The sequence below is a fragment of the Pyxicephalus adspersus genome, chromosome 12, assembly GCF_032062135.1.
Source record: "Pyxicephalus adspersus chromosome 12, UCB_Pads_2.0, whole genome shotgun sequence".
Lineage (NCBI taxonomy): Eukaryota > Metazoa > Chordata > Amphibia > Anura > Pyxicephalidae > Pyxicephalus > Pyxicephalus adspersus.
Window position 1 is genome coordinate 38,534,900 of NC_092869.1, and position 24,122 is coordinate 38,559,021.

The following is a 24,122-nucleotide window of genomic DNA, read 5'->3' on the forward strand; positions in this document are numbered from 1 at the left end:
ACCAGAAAGTCCAAAATTTCACAAGCCGATTGGAGAAAAACATTTGAGTGAGGCATAGCGGTTTATCGTTCTCAGGTTTTATCCAGCCTTATTGTGATAGCCTGGATGCTGCTGTGATCTGAGCTTTTTAGAGGTTTTTTATTTTCTGTTAAAAAGGGGGGGGGGGTGAACTCAATGTTCGAATACAACTTCACATACGACTCATGGAGTTCCGCTCTTAAAACACACACACACACACACATATAATATAAAATATATATTCAAACCATAACACCTCAGGTGACCTGCAGAAATTTCATTCACTTGCTTTTTTTGGAAGCCCATACTACTTTGGCTATTTTGCTACAAGGCTATTGTACAATCAGGGTATTTGAAACAAATGCCAACGACATCTTTTCCAAGGGGGTCTCCCACAGGCAAGTGGTGATAAGTGGCGATCAGACCTGGTGCCCACTTTATAGATGTGTCCGCAATAGCAAAAGTGATGCTACAAGTAAACACAAAGCAATCACTCACCAAGTGACTATTGTTTAAAAACGTAATGATCTTGTTACCATCACTAGGAATAAGAAGATTACATTACCTAATAAAGGAAGGTATCTGGTTATCTATTTTATAAATGTGCTTCATTAAGGAACAATGTTCATGAAGTTGGGAAACCGTTATTTTCTCACCATAACACAAATAAATTTTATTAACACTATAAACAGATTACAAATGTACAGACTAAAATGTGACACAAGACTTCATATTCTGAGGTGTGGCCATGTTCAGCCTCCTGACACGGAACAAGGAAGGGATTGGTTTGAAACTTAACCCAAGTGCAAAGCAAAACCAATAAATTCATTATTTAGGAGCAATATAGTTATATTTATGACTGCTAACAAATAGCTGATGTCTTTTTTTGTCCAGGCTCAGCCAGTAATGAGATATCAGAGGTTAGATGAGCTGAAAACAGAAAGATAATTTACAGCAGCAATTTTCATCCAAGGTTTTCCTAGGGTTTCTAGAAAATTCTTTGAGCCGTAACCAATTGACCTTCTGTCAGGTGGTGCCTGCATAGTTCCAGGGCCAACATCACTTGGCAAAGCCAGCAGCACAATACAATAAGTCTGTAAAGATGGCATTCCAACCATCAGTGTAAGTGTTACATTCCCCACCCCACACACTAACCAACATAAGGGGCATTGTTGCCATTAACCTCAATTTCATTGGTTTTATTAAAGTTTTCCAAGACTAACTTTTAGGGGTTCCTCTGGTTTAAAAAAAGTTAATATAGAGTAAAACATGGGCTCCCATCAACTCAATCCTGCATTCCACAAGTCAATAAAGATTGAGTTTGCAGTAACACGTGCTATAGTCTGCATCCTTTTATTGAAATACCACCAGTTCCTGAGACATGATTGCAAAAAAAAAAAAATTAAAAAAAAATGTACACCCTAAGCAGTCTTTTGAGGCTGTTGTAATGTGTGATCAGTCCTCATCCATCCATCTATCCATGAAGCACAAAGCACTAGCCTTCTTCTAATCGCCATTTCTGTGACTCTTCCTCTCGAACATCAGGCCGGATTTGGTTGCGCATTCCTCCCAGGACATTGGAAGTGGCTTCCGTTGCTACTATAAAAGGCTTAACTACAGCGGGTGGGATTTGTCTAAGGACTCCTCCTACAGCTCCCGTCACCCCTCTGTTCTCATGCTCACGGGCTGCCGTCTCATAGATTGTTTGAGCGGTGTCTGTTATTCCCTGGTGGAAGAGAAAAAGTCACATCAGAAAGCTGTATATGGTGATTGGGCTGGGTGAGTTGTCCAACCTTTTCATATGTTTTATGTGTTTAGTGAGCGACTACACTGCTGCAAGATTTAACAGCAGACCAATATTGGTATTTATAATTGCAAAATAATAAAAGATTCAAGGAAACTAAACTATTTTTAAAATAGTAGTCACTTTGTCAGAGATTTGAGTTTGGAGAAAAATTGACTAAAAAAGTGTACATGAATCTAAAAAAGTTTTCTTCTTTTTTCTTTAGACTCACCCTGAGATTTCTCCTATTTTTAGGTCTAAATGCACTTAATCCTTACAGCTGAAGAGCATCATCCTAGCCTCTGTTTAGATTTGCAGCTGCCATGGTGCTCTCCATGTAATCAGATATGACAGCAACCATACAAGGGCTTAAAAGCTCAACTTTTTTAAATACATAGGTAATGGTTTTGGGAAACAAATTAGTGGGTTGAATTTCACTTTAACTTCCTGTTGCACAGACAGAAAAATTGCAGGAAGTGCTATGGCAAAATGGAGTGTACCCCCATCAAACAGTTGTTACAAAACCACATTTATTGGAAGATTTCCCTCTATACTGGTTTCAATGACTACTGATTTTTCGAATCCCCAGTAACTTTGTACTGGAGATTACCAGGACAAACCAAGTGAGTAAATCCCCTCACCCAGGACACCAGCAGCAATAATTCTCTAGGTAGGGTTCCAACTCTTCTAAATTCTGTCCAATACTAAAAAACATTCAAGGTACTAATGTAAAACAAAATATAGTATGCATTACCTCTTTAACAACAGAGTAGGCTTTAGCCACACCTTCTCTAAGATCAACAGGCTGATGTACCAATCGGTGGTGGGAAAATCTTTTAGCTCTTTTCAGCTCAATAGGGCTTGGCCCCGGGGACACCATGTCATAGGCAGTCTCTGCTGCGGCCTAATCAACACAGGGGAAAAAACAAAAACAGAAGGTGGCATTACATTCAAAAGTTTAGCAAAAGTACAGCTTCATAATTATGTGACCAAACTCCCAACCACACTGAATGTGTACTTCCATGTGACCCAGGAGTAAGAAATAAGGCTACGTACACACTTGCAATAGTTGTCATTGGAAACGAACGAGCCACGAAAGATCGTATTTGTTCACAAAAAAAGTACACAACGAACGGTAACAACGCAGAGGAACAAGGAACCTCGCTGGAAACGAAAGACCGCCCCGGCGGATGTGATTGGGTGATGATTGTTCTAACAATAGTATCTAGTGTGTACACTATTGGTGGATTATATTTGAACGATCGTATCGTTACAGCATGTACAGAATTGTGCACTATACGGCCGTTCAAAATAATTGGGAATAGTCGTTGATCTTCGTTTTCAAACGATAATTATTGCACCGTGTACCTAGCCTAAGAATACCTGAATAGTTTGGACAACTCTATTGGTGAGTTCCAGAGCAGCCATTGCCGTAGATGTGCCAAAGGAAGCAGCTCCTTTTTGAAAGCCCCGAACAATGCGACCATCTTTGCAGTACTGTTCAATAGGTAGCCACACCAAATCCTTCATACCCTGAACTGAAAGAGGATACATATGGTGAGATACAGATAATTACATCACAAGAGGTTTTATTTGTAAAGTTACCTTTAAATGATCAGCATGAAAAACCTCTAAACCTATATGAGAGATTGGACATCACTGAGGGTTAAAACATGACATGTAACAGGATCCTAATATTTATCATTTTTTATAGAGATGGCAAAGGAATGTATTGGGATAATTTGAATAATTGGAAATCTGTGCAAGTATTTTTATGGTTAAGGATAAGGTTGTGATAACCTTCAATACATGGTAGTCAGCTGAACACAATATGAAAAATTAATGCATAGATAATCTTAAAAGCAAAATTTTTACTTTACATTTAAAAGGTAGATAGAACTTTTACTTTAAATAAAAGGGTTGAGTATTGGTATGCTTTAAGTGGAATCCTAAACAAATATTTTACTTGAATTCTTAAAAAAAAAAAATATTTGGCTTATGAAATATACAAAGGGTACAAATGCCGTCGGCCAGTTTATGGTTCTAGTAACATACAAGTGATTATATATAACTAACTATATATTACCAGTGTTTTCCTTAAAGTGACCCTGTAAACAGAGTACACATTCTACTTCTGCTGCCAGTACCCCCAAAACAGTTCTGATACAGAGAAATCACTTGCTAAAATCAACATAAAAACAGATACTCCATGCACTGGTTCCTTCGTTTGACCTATAGATTAGTATTTTATCCTGCAATGGCACAGTAATAAGTCACAAAGGATCAGTGAGGTTGTGGTTGGCCCAGTCAAATCAACTCTCCTGAAGAGTTTTCCTGCAGATATCAGCAGAACAATTTTCAGAATCTGACAGTTCTGTGGTATGGGCAGCAGAAAAACGGTGGATGAACACTAACCAAGAATAAATATTTTAAATTCAATTAATTACAAAAAACAAACCTACTGTCGATTATCTGAACATCCTAAACACAAAATATTTACCAAGTTGAACCAACGAATGCATCGGCCCCACTCCTCCCAGAATACCCGGCAACTGGCTCTTCTTAATATCAGTCAACCATTCATTAATGGCATACGAAAAAAGCTTATCAACACCCAACAGGCTGAAAAAAATAAAAGTGATATTAGAATTGCTATGTACTGTTGAAAATAAAAAAAAATGTAAACTTGACAAAAACACAATAAATTTCTATTTAGGTCACAAAGCACTGTTTAACAATAGGAACCAAGAAAAATGGGAAAGGTGTGGGGAAATGTGTATTGGGTGGGGGAAGAGGAGTCCCAGCAACAAGAACACATTTCCCGGAACGTAGAACAAAATTGTGCTATTACCATTCAGGATAGATTTACAAATGTGTATTATCCCAAAAATATACATTACCCATGACGGTAGCATAGCCTCTTCAGCTTGAGTTCTGAGTTGTTCAGTTGAGCCAGGCCGATCAATATTCCAGTTAACGTTCCCTAGGATCACAAACATAAAAGCTGAAATATGGGAAGACCACATAAGCCAGCATGGGATGCATACAACACAGGGTAACGTCTACCCAAAATACTGCCCTCCTATACCTTGTTTGAAACCTTTAAAAACAACATGAAAAGGTATGTTCCTCCTTTTATTTAAAAAAAAATTTACATTTTCCTATGCAAGGTATTTGCAAGTTGCTACAGGTTTTATCTGTTATTCCTTTTACCAATTTGTTGCCCATCACTGGGTTTGTTTCTCCTTTTTATTATATTTTTAATGTAATATTTTTATGTAAGTGAGGTCTCCAGAATTACACAATATTGTAAATTCAGTCTAAAACACAGGTCAATCAAGACCTTCTTCCTCCTGCTTGCGATTCCTTGATGAATCCCAGAGTTCTTTTTGCTTTTCCCGCTGCCTGGCCACACCATGTACTCACTTTGCAATAATCTAATATAAGACCCATCAACTCTCTTCAAATAATAGTGGGAGCAAAGCATAACACATTTGGAGTATTTCACTTTTTGGACAGGTGAACCCACTTGAGGCTTTATTTCTGTTCTGGCGATTTTCCCAGCACTTTCTGTCCTGGTGACTAACAGGACAAATAGAAATGGTGATTCTACCTAACAAGGATCATAACAAAGGGCCTTTAAATCTTCCTTACTCTATCCAATAATGAAAAAAGAAATAAGCATTCACTACATGTACAGTTTTTGTATAAATTACAATTTATATTTCAAAAGTAACAGCAAATAAAGAGAAACAAAAAGGGGAAGTAAAACAGAGTGCCACACCAAGATCTTACAAACCCATCTACTTATGGTACAGTTGTTACATATATGGGGTGCACCCTATAATAGGCCATGTTAATCTGTAGACAGACACAAAACAAACAGATGGGTAACTATTGTCCCACCTGCAGGCTATTCACACTCTGGTTGAAAACCATAACCATAAACACCCGGATCCTGGATTTAATTGCAAGAGATTCAAAATATTTTATCCTAATCAGGGATCATCTTTGTGAAAATGATTTGGTTTTGAGCACTAGGGAGCTTTTGCAGTTGACAGTTAGCAGCAGGGAAATGTGTGCACCTGTGTCCTGGGCTCTTCAGATCCTAGGGTATACCATCACAAAATTATTTTCAAAGTAAATCTATGTATGTGTAATGTATATGCAACCGCCTGTTTCTTTCACAATGTGGACCCTCCTAATTTGTGTTCCGGTAATAATAGAAGGGAGGGCTCATTTTCACAAGGCCACCTACCATATGGATTTCTTTTCATTTGTGTGTAGTCCAGAGAACCTACCTCCACCCTGACCATCTGCAATATCTGGTCTCTCCTTTTTGTGCTCAGACATCTGTAAAAATTTTTACAGATAAAATTTTTTTTCTTAAATTTGCAAGGTCTGTTCTAACCCTAACCATATGCCGTATTATCTAGTAGCTCTTCATTTCAACACCAACCATCTGCCCCATCTGGTCTTTGCCCCATTTGGACTCAAGAGGAATGAGGGTCCTGTCTCCACCCCAACCACTTGCCTCACTCCAGGTGCCCAAAAACCCCTTTGGTGTCACATGCAGAACAGGTTACATTATATCCCCCTGCAAAGTTGACACCTACCTGATCCATTGAGACATGTTTACCATGGTAATCCAGTCTTATTGGGACTTCAGCTGTGAATCGGAATTCCCTAAATAATAGATGACAAAAGCAAATCAGTGTATGAACATGAATATCATATAAACCTCTGCACAGTGTATAGTAACAAGACTTGTCACAGATGTTCAGGAGAGGTGGAGGATGCATCTGCCTTTCTTCTATATTACTAGGATTTGGTATTTCCCAATAACTTGCATACAAGACAATCCAACCAGGAACTCCCATGCAACAGCCAATTAGATACCAAGGGTATCTAAAAAGGAAAAACCTATTTTCTGCATAAGTTGAGAATGGTTAAAACCCATCAGGTTTCATTTACCACCAAACTGGTGGGAAATGAATCCGGACACAAACTCTATTTGGTAAATAGGTGTTAGGCTCAAGGTCTCCAAAACAACTCACATCCTAGGGCTAAACAGACAGCAGGCCAAAAAAGAGCAAAGAAACACTTTGGTCCCATCTATAGCACACAATTTGACACGTTCTTCTGCATCTTGCCTGCTAAGCAATCCAAGCTATGAACTGGGTACTGGATTTCCAGTTTATTGCAGCCCTTACGTCCCTATCTTGGTCTATAATGACTTTGCTTTAGGTCGTCAGGGATGAACAAAAAGAAACCAAGTTGATCAAGATTTCCACATACGTGATCATGCAAACCAGAGACAAATTAGAAGTGAACTTAAAGAAGACTTCTCATCCCCTGATGAACATACCGGAAAAATACAGGCTGGTCCGTGAAAGAATCATCTTCCTTCTCAGAGTCCAGGTAGTCAACAAACTCTGTAAAATTTCTATCGCCATTTTTCATTGCCTGGTTCTGTCCCATTACGGATATCACTGGAACTTCATTAGGAGCATTGAGATGTTTTGGCAGACTGCAAGTGACATCAGACCCTGGTGATCTTCTTACTGCAGTTTCAGAACAAGCAGTTATTGGTTTTCACAGAAGAAACAGATTACAGTTTTTATCATTCAAAATTCATAATTTGGAATAGCATAATCCTTATCTGAATGGTCACTAAGCAATTGACTATTTGATTCTGAAGCAATGCACTAAGGGCTAGGTTTAATATTTGTAATAAATCAAACACAGCATAGCCCGTTCTTTGTTAATGGCCAGACTGGTAGTGTAGAGAGATTTTAGATGTTTAGGCTGAACTTTAGGTTGTTAATTAAATGTATAAATACCAATCATTGTTAGTTTTCAACACTGAAATGTCCCAGGGAAATTTTGATTCCTCTGCAGCAGCAGCAAAAGCAAATCTGGGTTAAGAACAAACCCCCAGCCTGCTGTTTGGATACAGAACGAACACATACTTTCAAAGTCATCCTTCTATTTTTCTCTGCTGTTTTTAAATATATAGAGTTATAAAGATTGTTGAAATGGTAAATAAGGCTGGTAAGTATACCCAAATCTGACAATAAACTAGTTTATACAATGGGGACACTTGATGGGACTTGTGCTCTATTTGCAATTACTCTGTAAAGGTGGGCTACTTTATTGAAAAGCTTATACCTCAATGCTATGGGTAATGCAGACAGGCCCGGTATATATGCAATATAAATCTGATTCTAATCATTTTACCTTCAGGATCTGGGGTCACCAATATTTCCACTTCTGTAGACAGGCTTGTGAAAAAGTCCTTCAAGAAAAACAAGGCATCCTGCAACAAACACCACAAGAGAAAGAGTTATACTACTCCCAGATTGTAAGCTCTTCGGGGCAGGGTCCTCTCCTCCTCCTCCTGTGTCTGTACCGGTCTGTGATTTGAAACCACTATTTCCCTATTCAACATACAGCGCTGCCTAATATGTTGGTGCTATAAATCCTGTATAATACCAGCAATTTTTGTTGCATTACTCTATGCAAGTAAAAAAAAAAAAAAAAAAAAAAAAAAAAAATAAAGTTATTAACCTATGCTGCTCACTGAGAATCAGTTTACAGACTAGCTTTTTAAAAAAAAACAAAAAAACAAAAGCAAAAGTAAAGGTAGTTTTAAATGTTTTTTTTTTTTTCAGTTTTGGAACACGCCGCAATAAACCGACAGATGTCACTAAACGTCTCTTTCCAGAGACACCGGAAGTGAGGAAACTACCACAAAGCAAGGGAAAATCCAAAATAATCTAATAACCAGGACAGGTGTACTTACTGGGAAATGCAAAAATCACACATTGCAGTCTGTCGTATTTAGATAAGTCAAGATGCAGGGAGAAGTCCCATACAATGTCTTTTGTTACGAATAGAGCAGAATGATGTCTGAGAGGAGACCATAATGAGATTTTAACACACTCATATGACTGGGCTCTTTACCAATATATATTGGCAGGCGATAAAGTCCCCCTTATTCAGGGCTTTAAAAACTGTAAAAGACAGCCGCAGGACTCTTAGAAAGAGTTCAGAGGCTAAAAGGTCTCTGTGATAAAGTGCTGCAGTAGTCTAAACATTTTTTGCACAGCTTTTTAAACCCCGGATGAAGGAAAACGTTATCAGCTCCTAAAACAAGTCAACTGTAAAAGTCAATGTTATTCCACGTACTGACTATTACATTTATATTTCTGCACTCAATAACTGGCATGGCATACTAAATATTTGGAATTCTGTCCGTGCTTTCTTGTGCATATGAGCAGTTTTAGCAATATTGTGCCCCATGAATTAGACTTCGTCTTATTATAACTAAAATATCCGATGGTCAGGCACCTTAAACACATACGCCTAGGGCTCGAGTTATAAAACAGAATCAGATATGGCCAGGCTTTCACATTACACCCTTAGGATACTGAAGACCTGGTAATAAAATTATTATATTCATAAGGAGTTTCTGGTGTAGACGGCAGGATTCATTCAAACTAATCATACGCTGATAAATATTATTCAATATTTTTTTTTGGTTTCCATCCTGTTTTTCTGATAAAGTCTGACATTCCTGTACAAGGCAAAGTGGAAAAACAAAATCACTAGATTTTTTTACCATATTTCACAGTCCAGCAATGGTTACTAAGTTTATTGGGTATTTCCCATTCTCTAAACAAATGATCAAAATAAGTGAAGATTATGACTGCATAAACATTGCTCCTACACACATCCTGACTGTGTATAGAAAATATTTAACATTTTATGAGGTCATTGCAGAACTGCTGCCTTCTGCTGAGCAGACAGTTGTGTGTACGAGCAAACGACAGAATTTACCTGGTCAATGTTGAGGCGAAGTGGCATGAGGGTCACTCGAAGACAACATTCTTGTGGTGAAAGGCCGGATTCTGGGCGAACATGTAAGGCCTTGATTGTGAGCTAGAAAAACAAATGGCACATTTTACAACTAAACAGCAGTAAAACGGTGGCTTGTTGTTAGGCAAAAAAGGGGTTCTATTGGATAAAAAGCCTCCCCCCTGCTACTATGTTGCATAGAAGGACCTTTGCTGTGTTGAAGCAGTGTTCTGTCTGCAGTGGTCCAGCACACCCCTGATGATTCCAAGCAAGAGCTCTGCAATTAACAGGGATAATTAATTTTCCTAATTGCTGAGATTTGATGTGTTACTGCCTGAGTTAGACCTGTAGCTCTGCAAAGAAATTCTTGCTTTGCCAACGACAGCAAGGGCCCTCCTCTGCAGAGTGTTGGAAATTAGCCTTTGGTTGCTTTATAAAGTGCAAAGAACACTTTGTTTCCATGTAGATTTTAAACTGAATTTTTCATTGAGATTACTGGATAGACCTAGGGGAGTCTAAACGCTTCCATCATGTTGCTGTCCAGACATATCCAATTTACCCCCTCCATCCCGAGGTGCAAGGGTAGAGATTCACTTTATTGTGTTCAAGAAGATCATTTTGTGTTTTACATTAGCTCTGCTGTAAGGCTCCAATGCAGGTTGATTTGTTATTAGCTCAGACATTACAGCTGGTATGCCAAACTGAGTATCTGTTATCTGCAAAAAATTAGGGCAGAACTGCTTTACCCATGGGACTGCAAGTACATAACCAAACACTAAGTAGCTCCTGTGTTGTAAACTTGCACTTTAAAGAAAATTCAAGGTATTTAGAAGATGACAGATTATTACAAAATGCCCACTAGCGACCAGTTACTTAAAATATGAAATAGATTCAGCTAAGTGTGATAATTTAGCATGTTTTATGTATTCAAACTTCTACTGTCACCTTGTGTCCATTAGTGAATCCTGCACATGCTAACTGCCCTTGGAAAACAAAGATGTCCCAGATTCTGAATGCTTTTAAATGTTGTCTCAAGAGTATATCAACAATATAGGCCGCTGTAAAAAAAATTAAAATTTGTACAAATATAATTGAATATTACTAATCCTCACCATGCATTTTGTTTTTTTGATTAAATGGCCCACACAATACATGTAGAGAGAAAAAAAAGTCAATTTCACTTTACTATAGCACACAGAAGGTAAACAGATGAAAATCAGCATTTTTTACCTTGGTTAGCTGGATCTCCATTAACAAGTCCTGGTTTCTTCCACGTCCGCCTCGAATTTGGCTGCTGGCTCGTCTGGTGGGAGTACTGGATAGGGAGCTGTGAGGACTCCTGGAAGGGACCACAAAGTTTCCATACGTGACATATGTGAAACTATTACAGGGAACACAATAATAATTTATGAGATAAGTATATTACCAACCTAACCTTACTAACCTATTGTGGATTTTCCCCTACATGCTGTCTGATAAAACATTGTCGACAGGTCTGGATGGTAGATAAATTCTCAACTTTATTGGAACCCCTAATAGTAAATCTCAAATATTGCCCTATATTTTTTACAACTAAGATATACAAATGGCTTGAAAAGAACATTTCTTGTTAAACTTTATTACTCTTTAATCCTCTGAGGAATCTTTTTCTCTTTTTTTAAATTCATACAGAGTAGAGAGAGAAGAAGCCCCCAGGTACTGTACAGAAATTACTCACATATAATGCTTAGCTGGTGATGTAGAAGGATGAGAACTTCAAAAATCCTTTCCCCCATACATGTGCCAAACCAGCGAGACCTCTTTCACCACATATCGAATTACAGGAACTGGGAAATGTACTGGAGCCTTACTGGTGTCAGTTTTACCATCCGGTTCACTGAAGTAATTCTCTTTAATTTCAATTGGATCTTCAACCAGTTTTCTCACAGTTGGCTCCTCGTCCTTATTCTTAATTGTTAAAAGAAAAAAAAAAAAGGGTATTTTTATTATTATTTATGACCAATTTAAAGTAGATGCATTTTATGATATATATCATTTATCTGCAGTCTGCTGTGGCAAGTCATTTTGGATAAAATGTAACCTCATAAATATCCATGTGCAGATTTCTCACTGCATGCCAAGGCAGATGAGAAGACTTTTCACAGACTCTGAAGTGATCTCATGCCCAATGGTGCCTGTAAAGTCCCAGCCATTAAGTCACAGTAAGGGGTGATACAGAATATTAGGACTGCCACAAGTAAAACCAGTGCTTTTTTAGTATTCCCAATAGGACTACTGTTGAGAAGACTATAATTCTCACCAAATAATTATTTTTTTTACTCCCAGTAACTTCCAATTCCACTTGCTTGGAGGTGGCACAAAAAGCATTTCCATACATGACATACCATTTTGTATGGGAATATGAACAGTAACAAGACTTACTGAAGATGCTGTTTTTGGAGCATACAAGATACAGAAGTCATCGCTTTCAAGTGGAACATCAAGAATGGCATCACTCATAAGATGAGGAGCAGCCATCGTGAATGTTGGGCTGGACTCTTCTGAAGTGGTACTGCTTTCATCAGGGAAAAGGAACAGATCGGAGCAAGGGGGTTCCTGGGTGTCAGATCTACCATCAGAACTTCCTATGTAAACATTTATAAAAAAAAAAAACAGATAAATGCACATTTCATTAATTTTTTATTAACACCATAATAGTGCTATTTGTAATGTCTATGTAATATAACCAGATGACTGTTCAACAACCCATAACAATGAAACATGTTTGTCTTGATTGCAGTCGGTCAACAATATTTGAAACTAAACTGCCATTATTTACTGTAGTTTGCACTGTGCTGCAAGAAACCTTACTAGATATCTCAAATAATTCCAAAATGCAAATGGACCACAGCCAAATGCCAAAATCTCAGTGATCGAAAACAGTTGCACTAAACAGTGAGAGTGGGGCTTTGTGTTGCAGGTAGACTGAACAGCCTACCTAGGCAAAAATACTGTGTATACACAGACTGGGATCTAGAACACCCCTTGGCAGAATTATGAACAGGAATACATTTCCTCAACATGTCATAAAATCTAAATACAAATAAAAAGAAAAAAGGGGGGGGGGGTATCTTTATAAAAAGGTACATACCACTTAGTAGCGCATTTGGTGCAGCATCTTGACTGATGTCCATATCCTCCATGGCATCGATCATTAAATCTCGGAGTATTTGCTGCTCTGCCTCGGCCAGATGAGAGCCACGAGAACTGGATGATGTACAGGGGTCAGTCTGTAACACAAGAACTTAATTTTAGGAATGACAAGTTTTTAGGCAGGTATAAGTTTGGAAAATGAAAATACTGTCAATATATTGGAATGATTTTACCTACAAGATGTTAACATCCTTTAAGGCTTCTTTAACACAACTTAAATTCCTGCATGCCACACTTTAATGCAACATAACACACAGATTATTTGCATTACTAAGAAGTACACACACACAAATTTGGATGCAACGTATAAAAGATTTTGTTCAATCAAAATCCGGCCATACAGATCATGACATTTCATAACGAAATATTAAATTGGAAAGGATTTTGGAGCAAGTTCACTATCCTTGAGGGTTTGCTGACAAAAACATCAAAATTCTATACCATGAGTTTTGCTCTTCTTCTCCCTACCTTTTTGCCTTTCTTGTTGGGTCCCGGGGAGGACTGTGTTCGTGAAGGCGGATGTAGATCCCCATAGCTGGCAATGTACTGAATGAGGTTCATTAACGCAGCACAGGAATCTGAGCATGTCCTGATATGAATCACATCACTAGAACAATACATCTCAAACCGTGGTCTGGACTGAAAGTACAGGAAACAAACATAATAATTATTGATTGGGTACTTACATAAATCTACAAAAATACAAACCTATAAAAATACAAACCTAAAAAATACAAACCTATAAAAAAAAAAAACTCCATCAGGTCTGTGGAGACTCCGTTTAAACAAACCAGGGTAAGTATTCTTACTTCCAAAAAAGCAAGTTTATTTTAGCTGACTCTAAAGCAATTTTTAATATTACAGTACTATGGCTAAAATGCTGATGTTAAAGGTTTATGAATAAAACTTTGTGTCTGAACCATGACACAAATTGCAAACACTTATTTAGTGGATTATACCCTCTAGTGGTCTAGAAGTAGAACTGCAGAAAATATTTAAAGACAGGTTGGAATGCTTTTTGCTCTCGAACACCTTGGTCACATAATTCTCCATTTGCAAATTTCCGTACTACCTCTTTACGGGAGAACATACTTCTGGTAACCACATCAGTGCCTGCAAACTTTGGACACTCTCTATTGGTTGATTGGTTGTCTAATAGAAGAGCAAGTAGGTGCGCAGCAGCAATGTCAGAGAAAGGGGGGCTATTATGGACCAGCAAGTGTGGACACATCATTGGTGCTAAAACTGGAGGACAATTTTTTAAAGATATATATATTTATATATAAATATAAATATATACACACACACACACGATCAAGAAAGTCAGAAAGTTCCAACTTATTTTCGAGGGTATTGATTACCCCTCTATCATCAGGGCTTAAGAGAAGGGAACTGATGGACCAAACCTGGCTTATTAAAGGTAAACAAAAAAAATTGCAAGTGTAACAAGTTAATACCAGCTGTATTAAAAGTTTAAAATATTAAAGAATAAAAAGTTGCAGAGAAAAAAAAAATTTAGCTTCCAAATTTTGCAGGATTCACACTAAATACATGCTTAATAAGGTCTTCAAAAAGTCCCTTCATAGCAAAATGTAAGTAACAAATTTAAACTATCTTATATCGCCTTTTTTTTTTACCTGTTCTCCAAACTTCACAGACAGTATGGTCAATTCTAAAAGGCCCATATCCAGGATGCGAACATAATCTGGAATAAGGAGAAATAGAGATAAATACTTATAACCTACTTGGGTTAGAATGCAGAGAGTAATAAAAATCAGAGTTAATATAAAAAGGAACATGTTTTAAATAAATAAATGTATTAAGATAAAGGTATTTACAGCATTTACCTCGGTTTAAATTGACAGACACTGCATTGCAATTGTCTGATAAATGCAAAGCTGCTTCATCCAAGATAATCCTGAATAGGAAAATGGTTACATATTATAACATACTGTAAAAACCACAATCAGACTTCTGAAACACTGTTTGCTATAAGGAGGAAAAGCGGAAGCATAATTACCGTAAACTGGATGAGGATTTGTCCAGGGCCACACTGCAGGAAATACTGAAAGTCTCCACAGTCAGCAGGGCTCTAATGGGCAGGTACAGAGGTCTGTGGAATAGACATCGCTTAGTTTCTGACATTAAAATTAAAGACATTGGGCCTGATTTCCTAAAGCACTCAAAAGCTGGAGAGGATACATTTTCATCAATGAAGCTGGGTGATCCAGCAAACCTGGAATGGATCAGGTCCAGGATTCAAAAAGATTTGCTAACAAATAGCAAATGACTTTTGAAAAATCCATTCCAGGTTTGCTGGATCACCCAGCTTCACTGATGAAAGTGTATCCTCTCCAACCTTGGAGAGCTTTAATAAGTCAGGCTCATTGTAACCATAGCAGACTACAAAGCTGAACTGAAATTCATCAGCAGCAACATATACAGCTCAACTCTGCTCCATGAGTGGCTGTAGATAAAATGTACAACAGCATGGCATTTTTCCAATACACCTGTGTAGGACATACATGTTAATCCTCCAAAATGCATCCACCCAATACAAACAGATACATGACCATGTATTCAGACAGTAATCTATAACTGGGTCGACAATCCATGCTGAGCCTCATTCTTTCTGCTTTATGAATGTGTAAGTGGCCAAACTGAATTACCCCAAATAAAAGACCAAATGGGTAGAACATTGCATAGTTCCAATAAAGAACCAAAGCGATAAATCTGGCAGGGTTACATATTAAGATTAGTGAAGTTCAGTTAATCTTGCTGATAAGCGACCAGAAACCCCTAACTTTACACCTCCTCACCTGTAATCAAGAGCACAGTTCCACAAGTGAACATGGAAAGTGGTTATGGAAGCTGGAGGGTTGTATCCCAAAACTGGTTCATCAGTAATATTTAGAAATTGCAGTATCTTTTTTTCAAAAAAAAAGGAAAAACCATGTTACAATAACTCTTACAGATAAATATGTAAAAGCATCAGTGTAAATGCACCTAAATTGTAATTAACATGCTGCTCTGTATATCCCAACTTAACCATAACCAACAACTTGCAGTCGTAAAATAGGACAAAAATCAATAAAGCAAAGGCTTGCAACTAAACAGAAGGTTGTCAATAGTTTGATTTTCTGAAGGAAAGAACTGCAAGCATTTACTTAGAGGTGCCAATTCACTGCTTATACTCCCAGGAGAATGGATGCTAGGGACATGTACATCTGAAGAGATCTCAGAAAACTCAGAATTTGCTTAGAACTGAACTTTCAGGCAAATGAAGAGACAGGTTCTGTCAGTCCCAGTGGGAGAGCATTATTTGTAAATCAGATGATGGCCTAAACAACATGCAATACTGCATGCCATCAACAGAAGTCAGCATCTGCCAACAGCCTGATGACATACCAACCAGCAGTAGTGTCAGTAGGGAAGCAGTGTGGACTGAGAAGGAAGGATCTGACACTCAGATGTCAGATTCCAAACATATTTTCATCATTTCCTAAAAAAATACCAAAGGCAGTTCCTAAGCAGAGCCCAGTTGTGCTGCCATGCCACCATGATTAAAGGAAAAGAAATAAAAAATAGCAGGTCAAGAAAGATAGATGATGTTAAAGTTCCCCAGCCAGGAAAAGTGTCATATGACCTGCTGCAGCATCTAGAGCAGCCTGTGCAAGACCTGAAACTAATGTATAGTTTGAGTTTAGGCTTTACAGCTAAATGTAAAATGTGGCGAAGGGTTGCTTGAAGCACCTTAGAATGACAAATTTCAGAATTCCCCTTTAAAAAAAGAAAACGCACTATGTTGGTTAACAGAAACCTACCTGCTCGTGCCATGTCTGTTCAGGTGGAACTACACGGTGCTGTAATGTTGCCCCTCTTATTCCCACAGCAACAAGGAATTCCTAAAACACACGGAAACAATATGAACAAGAACAATAAAGTCCAGCATGCCAAGCCACCAGTTGAGCTTTCTTTACACAAAAGCAGTTTTACTTGCAGCTTTATAAGCAGCACTAAAACTATATTCTTTTCTTGCACTACTGGTACAGAGGAATGATTAGCACATATATATTACACATTTCATATGCACTGCTCTCAATTTGAAAAGGCAGAGGTAGATTATTTTGCACATACAGGAGAACATTGGAGAGCTAGGGCAATTATACTTAAATTAATAATTTTATATAATATGCCCCCCCCCCACAAATGTTTTAGTTGCTGTAGGCATGTAATCATTCCCTAACAGTTTATTAGAGAAGTACTTTAATTGTTATACAAGGTGTCAGTCACACAATTACCTTTGTATTGCTATCAGATTTATCAGACTGGATTTTCATAGCCATGGTTAGCATGCTAAGACTATCCACTCCTACACCATTGCTGGATGAACGGTGACTGGCTCCATCCTCTCCAGAAGCACAGATAGTGTGCTCCAACCAATGAGGTCGGGGAAGGCTGGGGAGTCGAAGATCAGCTGGAACAATGGCACCATCCAAAACACCTGCAGAGAAGAAGGAACAATGGGTAATAATAAATAAGGCAAATAGTGATGGGTAATAACCCAATCAAATCTAATTGGTTGAAAGCCTTAGGTGAAAATTTAGTGTACGTGTAGTAAAGTTCATAACATGATTCAGTAATCCAAACAAAGAAATGACAAGCTGTTAACTACTGGTGTTTGTATGGGAAGGATGAAGCGGGGTTTTTGTCCTTCAGTAACAGAAGAGTACTGTCCGGATAAAGTGTGTTTCCAGTGATAATGTTGAATTGAAAGTCTGTATATAACTTTCCTTTTGGAAGACTGTTGCATATAAGTTTTCATTTTGTTTTGTTTTTTTTCCTCCCCCCACTGAATTGTGTTCCAAATGTTCTTGAAAATAAAGTTTAATAAAATGCAGGGAGTTAAATACCTTCTCTGCCTCTGAATCTATTACCTCTGTTACAGGTCACATGACCAAATGTAGAAGATCTGACCACAGACAACAGGACTTTGAGGAGTAAAAATTCAGCTTTAGAAGGCAAAAGCACTACTAAATATCAATCTTTAAAGTCAGATTAGATCATGCAAACTGAAGAATGAACATACCCTGGTGGGAGAGACTCAGACTGCTGGCATGCAGACATAAGTAGTGTTTGTCCTCAAATCCTTCATATTTGGTCACAGTAAATAGGGATCCAGTATTAAATTCCAGCCAGAACTCCCCATGTTTATCTTCCATTATCTGCCCATTAGGAAGCTGCGTGTAAAACACAGGTTATCAGATATAGTACTATAGAGCAAGTACCTTTTTTAAAACTGAAGTCCAGGCAAACAAATACACAGATCAAATATATGTGTAAGGGACCCATTACTATCCATTAGAACTTTTTTTTTTTTTATTTATGTACATTTGTTGTACCTCTTTGGGGCGGGGTCCTCTCCTCCTGTGTGTTTGTCTGTATTTGTATGTTGTTTGCAACCTCTATTTAATGTACAGAGCTGCGTAATATGTTGGTGCTAAAAAAATCCTGTTTATTACTGTTAAAAAATAATAATAGTAATAAATTGAAAGAATTACATATCCCCTATGCAGTATAGCCAAGCAGAAGAAACCACATAATTATAGAATACAATGCGGTTTCCGCTCCATCCCCAGCCTGCCTACTGTAAAGTGAATGAGCAGCAGCACATGGGTAAGAACACCTCTCTGCATACTCTGTTCTATCTTCATATTAGAAGATGTCTCATCAATACATCAAACTTGTCTGGCTCCCATTACTTTCCCTGTGATTTCAGTGTTAACACTTTTTATGCATTGCCATCAGTATCAGGTGTGAACCAGTGAACCAGCTGTAAATTTAAATCGAAACCTATTACAAGAGAAACAATTGAGCTTCTATTGCCAACATCCTCAAAAAAAACATTAGCTGCTTCTTAGCTTTTTTTCCACTTCATGCTACAGTAAACATTTAGACTTTACCTATTTTGCAGCTCTTCTGATCAGCCTCCTAAATGTCCTATGCCTTACCTTTGGGTAACAGCATAAACCCAAGTGTTATGCAGAGGGCTCAACTATTGCTCTGCTCTTCTCCTAACAAGCTGTGATCCTGTAGATTTGCATACCAACTAGGTATGGTGAGGAGGCTGACTGGATCAAGTCTATTGATCAGTCTATTGTATAGCATTTACTGTAATATTGTTAACGCCAACGAAGCTTAACCCTAGTGAGCCTTAGGCTGGGTACACGCGTGTAATAATTGTCGCGGGAAAGGATTTTTCACGATCCTTTCCAGCGACTAAAGACTGCACTGTGCATACAGCACCGTTCTGCTCTTTGGAGAGGGGAGGGGGGAGAACCACGGGGCGGCATCCTGCCCAACGCTCTCCCCCTTTGCTTCCATTAGGATCATTCCTCGTCCATTGTCCATGGATCCGCCAGGATGGTTGCTAGGATGATGTGCGCTGTACACATGCCAGATTCTCGTCCGATATCAGCCCTGAGCAGATTATCCTACAAGAACCATTGGACTTGTGTACGTAGCCTTAGTGTTACAGTTTTGCAAAGAAATTCAGAATAAGAAAATTACCTACAATATCAATGAATGATACTGTCCACAAAACACAATACAGTAATAATCAGAGGTATAGAATTCACAATGAGAATACCGATATGTTACCTTGACATCTGTATAAATGGAAACCAGCCCATGGTTGATGTTTACCAGGACAGATAGGAAACTCTGAGAGTGTTTACTTTGACACTCCAGCTTCTTTTTCCTGCGAGAGTGATAATTGGAATCCAAGATGTATTCATATTGCAGGGTCTCCTCTTCAGAACCACTGTCATCTTCTGTGAGGATATGGCATATACTAGTTAAAAACCTTTGATAACATTTAAAGCGAACTTGTTTTGCTCCCAAATATAGTGTGAGTGTTACCATCATAAACCAAGAAAACATGGAGAACAAACGGTAGTGTAGTGATGTTAGTCTGTTGAAGATATTTACCCTCACTTCCTGTACTGACAATAATACCATAATTTCCCCCTAAAATAACCTCTACTCACCATAATGAGCAGCAGATTTGAATGCATTGTTAGCATCTTTACTGAAAGTGTTAATCAGCTGACTGGCGACAGAGAGGCCGATCCCATAGGATAGATTCTCAAATGTCTCCACTGGAGAAGGGGCAGTAGGCTCCCAGAGCAGTAAGTCGTTACTTATCCTGGAACACAAAAACAAATTTTATTGCCAAAAGAAAGCGAACACCCCTCTCAATAAGATCAGTCATTTTTAGTGAAGCGTACTTATTCAACATCCGTACCAGACCTAACAAATTCTCTTTTGGCTGAATGGGCACAAATCCCCACAGACACACACTCCAAAATCTCAAAGAAGATAAATGGAGGTCACAACTCGATAAGGTCCATAGATTTTGAGTGTATTTAAATGGTATACAGAATGCCCCAGAAAAACAATTTCTTGCTTGTGTTGTGACCAACTCACCTCTTTTTTTGAGGTCTACACTGACCTATGGTTTACCCCGGCATTTGGAGATTAATCTTTGGATAAAAACTACCTAAAATTATGTATACACTGCAATTTTCAGGTTACAACACCAAGACTGCTCAGGTGCAGAAATCAGTATGGGGAGCAGCTAGACAAGATGACAAACAAAAGATCAGAAAATGTACCTGCAGGCTTTACTTACCGGTTATATAATTTCTCATAGAAAACTTTATTTGGTAGCATTAGGTAAACACTGGGCAAGGTCAGCTCTAGAACACAGTGAGAATTGTTTATTGTTTTTTCCTGAAATTCAGTCATTTCTATGGTGTCCCCAGGCATCACCATCTAAAAAGCAGAAGGATAATTAAAATTTCCATATAACTTTTTTACAGCTTTGTATGTATATATTTAAAGCTGTACTACATGAAGATGAAAGAATAAAGAACATGATATTCAATCTAAATTATCAATGGATCCAAACCCCAAACTCCCTACCCCAATTTTTTTTCAAACTCGTCTAAACTATATTGGTGGCTATAAAGCAATACAAATTACCTGGTGGACTGAATATTGGATACTGAACAGCAAGATATACTTGGCATAATTCACGACTTTAGTTTTGTCTATCAGAGAGTTCCCGACTAGTTTGTGTGCTCCAGAAACTCCCATTTCATTTTCCCAAATATAAAACTTTATAGCATTTCCCACAGAAATAATGGGAACTCCTAATAGAGGTCCCAGCAGGTGTGCAGAGCCAAGAACTCCAGGCACAGATCTGGATCAGATGAATGGGGAATAGAATAGAAGCTGTCACTGGATTACATATATGATAACATATGATAAGATATATGATGTTAGATTGTGATCTAATTGAGTACAGATTATTCACAAACCATTTAGATCCAGGATGTGTTTTTGAACACATTAGATAACTCTTGTATTGAAAAAAAAAAAAAAAAATTGCGGATTTTCAGTATTTACACAAAGTGTATGTAAACCCCCAAATGCTTTAACAAAGTATTAGCAGGTCATATGAAGGTTTTGATTTCCAGCCAGCAATTGGAGCTGGTACTTTGATATCTATCCATCTTAGGTCTTAGAACACAATTATTTTGTTAACCTACCATGTGTAGCATATACAGTTACTTTTGTACTGTTATCTATACATGTAAAAATCAACAAGAATTTCATGAATCACATACCTCTTCATTTTCAAACATGACTCTTCGGGAGGAGAAGGGCGATGGTTCAGGACGTTTGAAGTCACAGACATCTTTCAATGAGTGAGAGGTCCCTTCCTCATCCTCATGAAATTGCCCGTCATCCTCCTCCTCTGCAGCTACACGTTCCAGAATAGAATGCATGGTTATGGGATTGATTTTAAGCACAATCCTTAAAAGGAAAGTAAAATAGTACACATTACAATAATATTCATAAAAGAAGTCTAAGATTCAAAAGCATAGCAGATCATCTTTGTATCTTTCAGGATAGGGCTGTCTTTGGAATTCTGTAAGGATTCCTAAAACTAAAGGCTACGCCGAACACTTAACACTTCCTATAACTTAGCCAATATTTTAGACCTAAAAAGAGCAATTAATGTCTAATCCCCAACACTTAACTTTCAGCCTGGTCCTAACCCTGACTCTTTACCTTGGAAATGAGCCCTAAACACTTTATCCAACACACTGCCTTATATTACCCTGAAACTAAATACCATGTGAATATAAAAGACCCAAACCAATGCAGCTTTGTAAAGTACATTTTGATTTGTATTTGATACATTTAAGCAGGGCAGACTGGGTTGTGCTATTGGGATAAATATATATACCTTGGCCAATCAAAATTGTCAGATGTTGTCAAGTCTCCATCCAAATCATTGCTTTTCTTAACTACCTTTAGAAACTGGATTTCTGGTCCATCACTTGCTTCCTGGAAGGCACCTGCAGAAGATCCAAAATACAGAAAGAACATTAGCTTTCCTAACCTTACTAGCTACAAATGAGGTTGATAACATACATTAAACAGAATCTTAAGTGTCAAAAGGCATTACCAGCAGAATATCAAAATGAAGACCAAAAAGGTATAGAATTTAGGTGCAGCATGTAGCAGCCCTGTGTAGTCTGGGTCTAGAATCAATAAGGTCTCTTAAAAAAAAAGGGGGTTCATTAAAATCACTAAAGCCAAAATTGGTTTACTTTGATTTAGAAGTAGAGGGGAAGTATATGATTTTTAACATTTTTTTTTTGAACTTCAAATATCATTTGCAGAGCATATCACTGTGCTTTATAAATGTTTAGTGCTTGTTTATGTTTGCAGCAGGAAGTTTGGTTTTAAAAGATTTGTTTTTTCAGGGGCTAATACTTTCAAAATAACTATAGTACTGTAGATACCTGCTAGTTCTTTAAAAGTGAATTCCAGTTTCAATTGCTCTGGGGATGAACCACGAAGGACCTCAGTCTTAAATTCAGCATCGGAGAACCTCATGTGCAGGATCTCTTTCTGCAAAGACTTCTTGAACCAGGGACCCCTCTCCTGGTCTGATCGCAGGTCAGGAATAGGGAATCGCACAGCAAGGTGGAGAGATGGAGCAGAGATTAGCACGGAGGTTCTTGTGGATACTGGGGATCGGGAATCATCTAGGAGCACCTCTGGAAAGTCTTTGTGCTGAGCAGAAGATAAAGCAAACAAGCTATGAAAATAACAGTACAGTATAGGACAAAAAAAAAAAAACATGAACCACAATTCCACAAAACTTACCAGGCTAATGTGTTTGTTGTAAGAGGCGAACAGATGTGAGGTCATCATTTCCACGGTGCCCAGTTTCTGGGCCTGGAGCAAGGAGTTCAGTCTATCAACGATAGTGATGTCCAGCTCACATGAGGTGGAAGCCAAATGGATTTGAAGCTCTGATCTTTGTGGAGCTGAACCAAGCCGCCCAGAACTGCCCTGAAATTTAAAAATAAACAATTCTTAAGTCATCAAAATTAACTTTATTGATGTTGGCACAGACCATGGAGGGCTGAACGAAAGATTAGTGTTAGGTTAATGCACTTATTGAGAACTAATATTCAGTAGACAGATTGTAAGCATGTCTTTTATCCTGTCCTATTTATCTCATCTTAATAAGCAAATGCCCCACAACCTTTAATTTTCCTGCAAGAGCTGTCAGAAAAAAAAGTTTAGTGTCATTCACGTGACAAAGTTTTTTTCATTGTCATAATTTCATTGCTCAATGGAAATATTAACTAGGAAGGTATCATTAGGAACACCTATACTGTCCTCAACTAAGGTATATCCTTCCCAACAGCCAGTGGCCAATTGCTATTGTGGTTTTAGATAGAATAGTGCAGCATTAGCTCTATAGTCCGTTTCATTTACACTTAATCAGGTAGTACAGTACTGTGACACGTCTGAAATGTTGTGAAATAGCAGAATACAAATTTGTCAGCCAAGTCATGAATGGGGTTTACCTTGACAGAAAACTAGACAAAAATATTACTTTTTCTTCACTTTATCCAAAACCAAAAATTGGCTGAAGTAGGTGTTATGCAATCACTGAATCTTTCACTAGTTAAGATCTGCGTACAGCCAAGCAAAAAAGCTCTGTATGCACCATGAACTATAGCAACTTACCTGAATCCCTCTATTCTTTGTATGCTTATAGCGTAGTTGAACACATGGAGAGGATCTGCTGTCCACATCTTTTTCTAGATCAAATTTCAGCAGCTTTATATCAGGAAAAGAGATAAAAACGGTTAAAGGAAAAACCCTACAGACA

General features: G+C 38.0%; 1 protein-coding gene across 1 annotated transcript in view; it reads right to left on the minus strand.

Annotated features, from left to right (window-relative positions):
* Nucleotides 1-662: 662 nt before the first annotated feature.
* The window catches only part of ATG2B (autophagy related 2B), a 42,602-nt gene continuing 19,142 nt past the window's right edge, over nt 663-24,122 (minus strand). The window contains 30 exon segments of the mRNA XM_072427663.1: nt 663-1,744; nt 2,556-2,705; nt 3,185-3,339; nt 4,302-4,423; nt 4,702-4,784; nt 6,418-6,487; nt 7,170-7,365; nt 8,042-8,120; nt 9,644-9,745; nt 10,408-10,465; nt 10,848-11,000; nt 11,379-11,608; nt 12,083-12,285; nt 12,792-12,930; nt 13,322-13,492; nt 14,491-14,558; nt 14,701-14,771; nt 14,874-14,966; nt 15,673-15,779; nt 16,678-16,758; nt 17,155-17,357; nt 17,943-18,093; nt 19,514-19,686; nt 19,903-20,060; nt 20,547-20,689; nt 21,547-21,736; nt 22,173-22,284; nt 22,735-23,008; nt 23,102-23,290; nt 23,978-24,070. Of these exon segments, the coding sequence (XP_072283764.1) occupies nt 1,514-1,744; nt 2,556-2,705; nt 3,185-3,339; nt 4,302-4,423; nt 4,702-4,784; nt 6,418-6,487; nt 7,170-7,365; nt 8,042-8,120; nt 9,644-9,745; nt 10,408-10,465; nt 10,848-11,000; nt 11,379-11,608; nt 12,083-12,285; nt 12,792-12,930; nt 13,322-13,492; nt 14,491-14,558; nt 14,701-14,771; nt 14,874-14,966; nt 15,673-15,779; nt 16,678-16,758; nt 17,155-17,357; nt 17,943-18,093; nt 19,514-19,686; nt 19,903-20,060; nt 20,547-20,689; nt 21,547-21,736; nt 22,173-22,284; nt 22,735-23,008; nt 23,102-23,290; nt 23,978-24,070 (4,248 nt within the window). The 3' untranslated portion in view covers nt 663-1,513.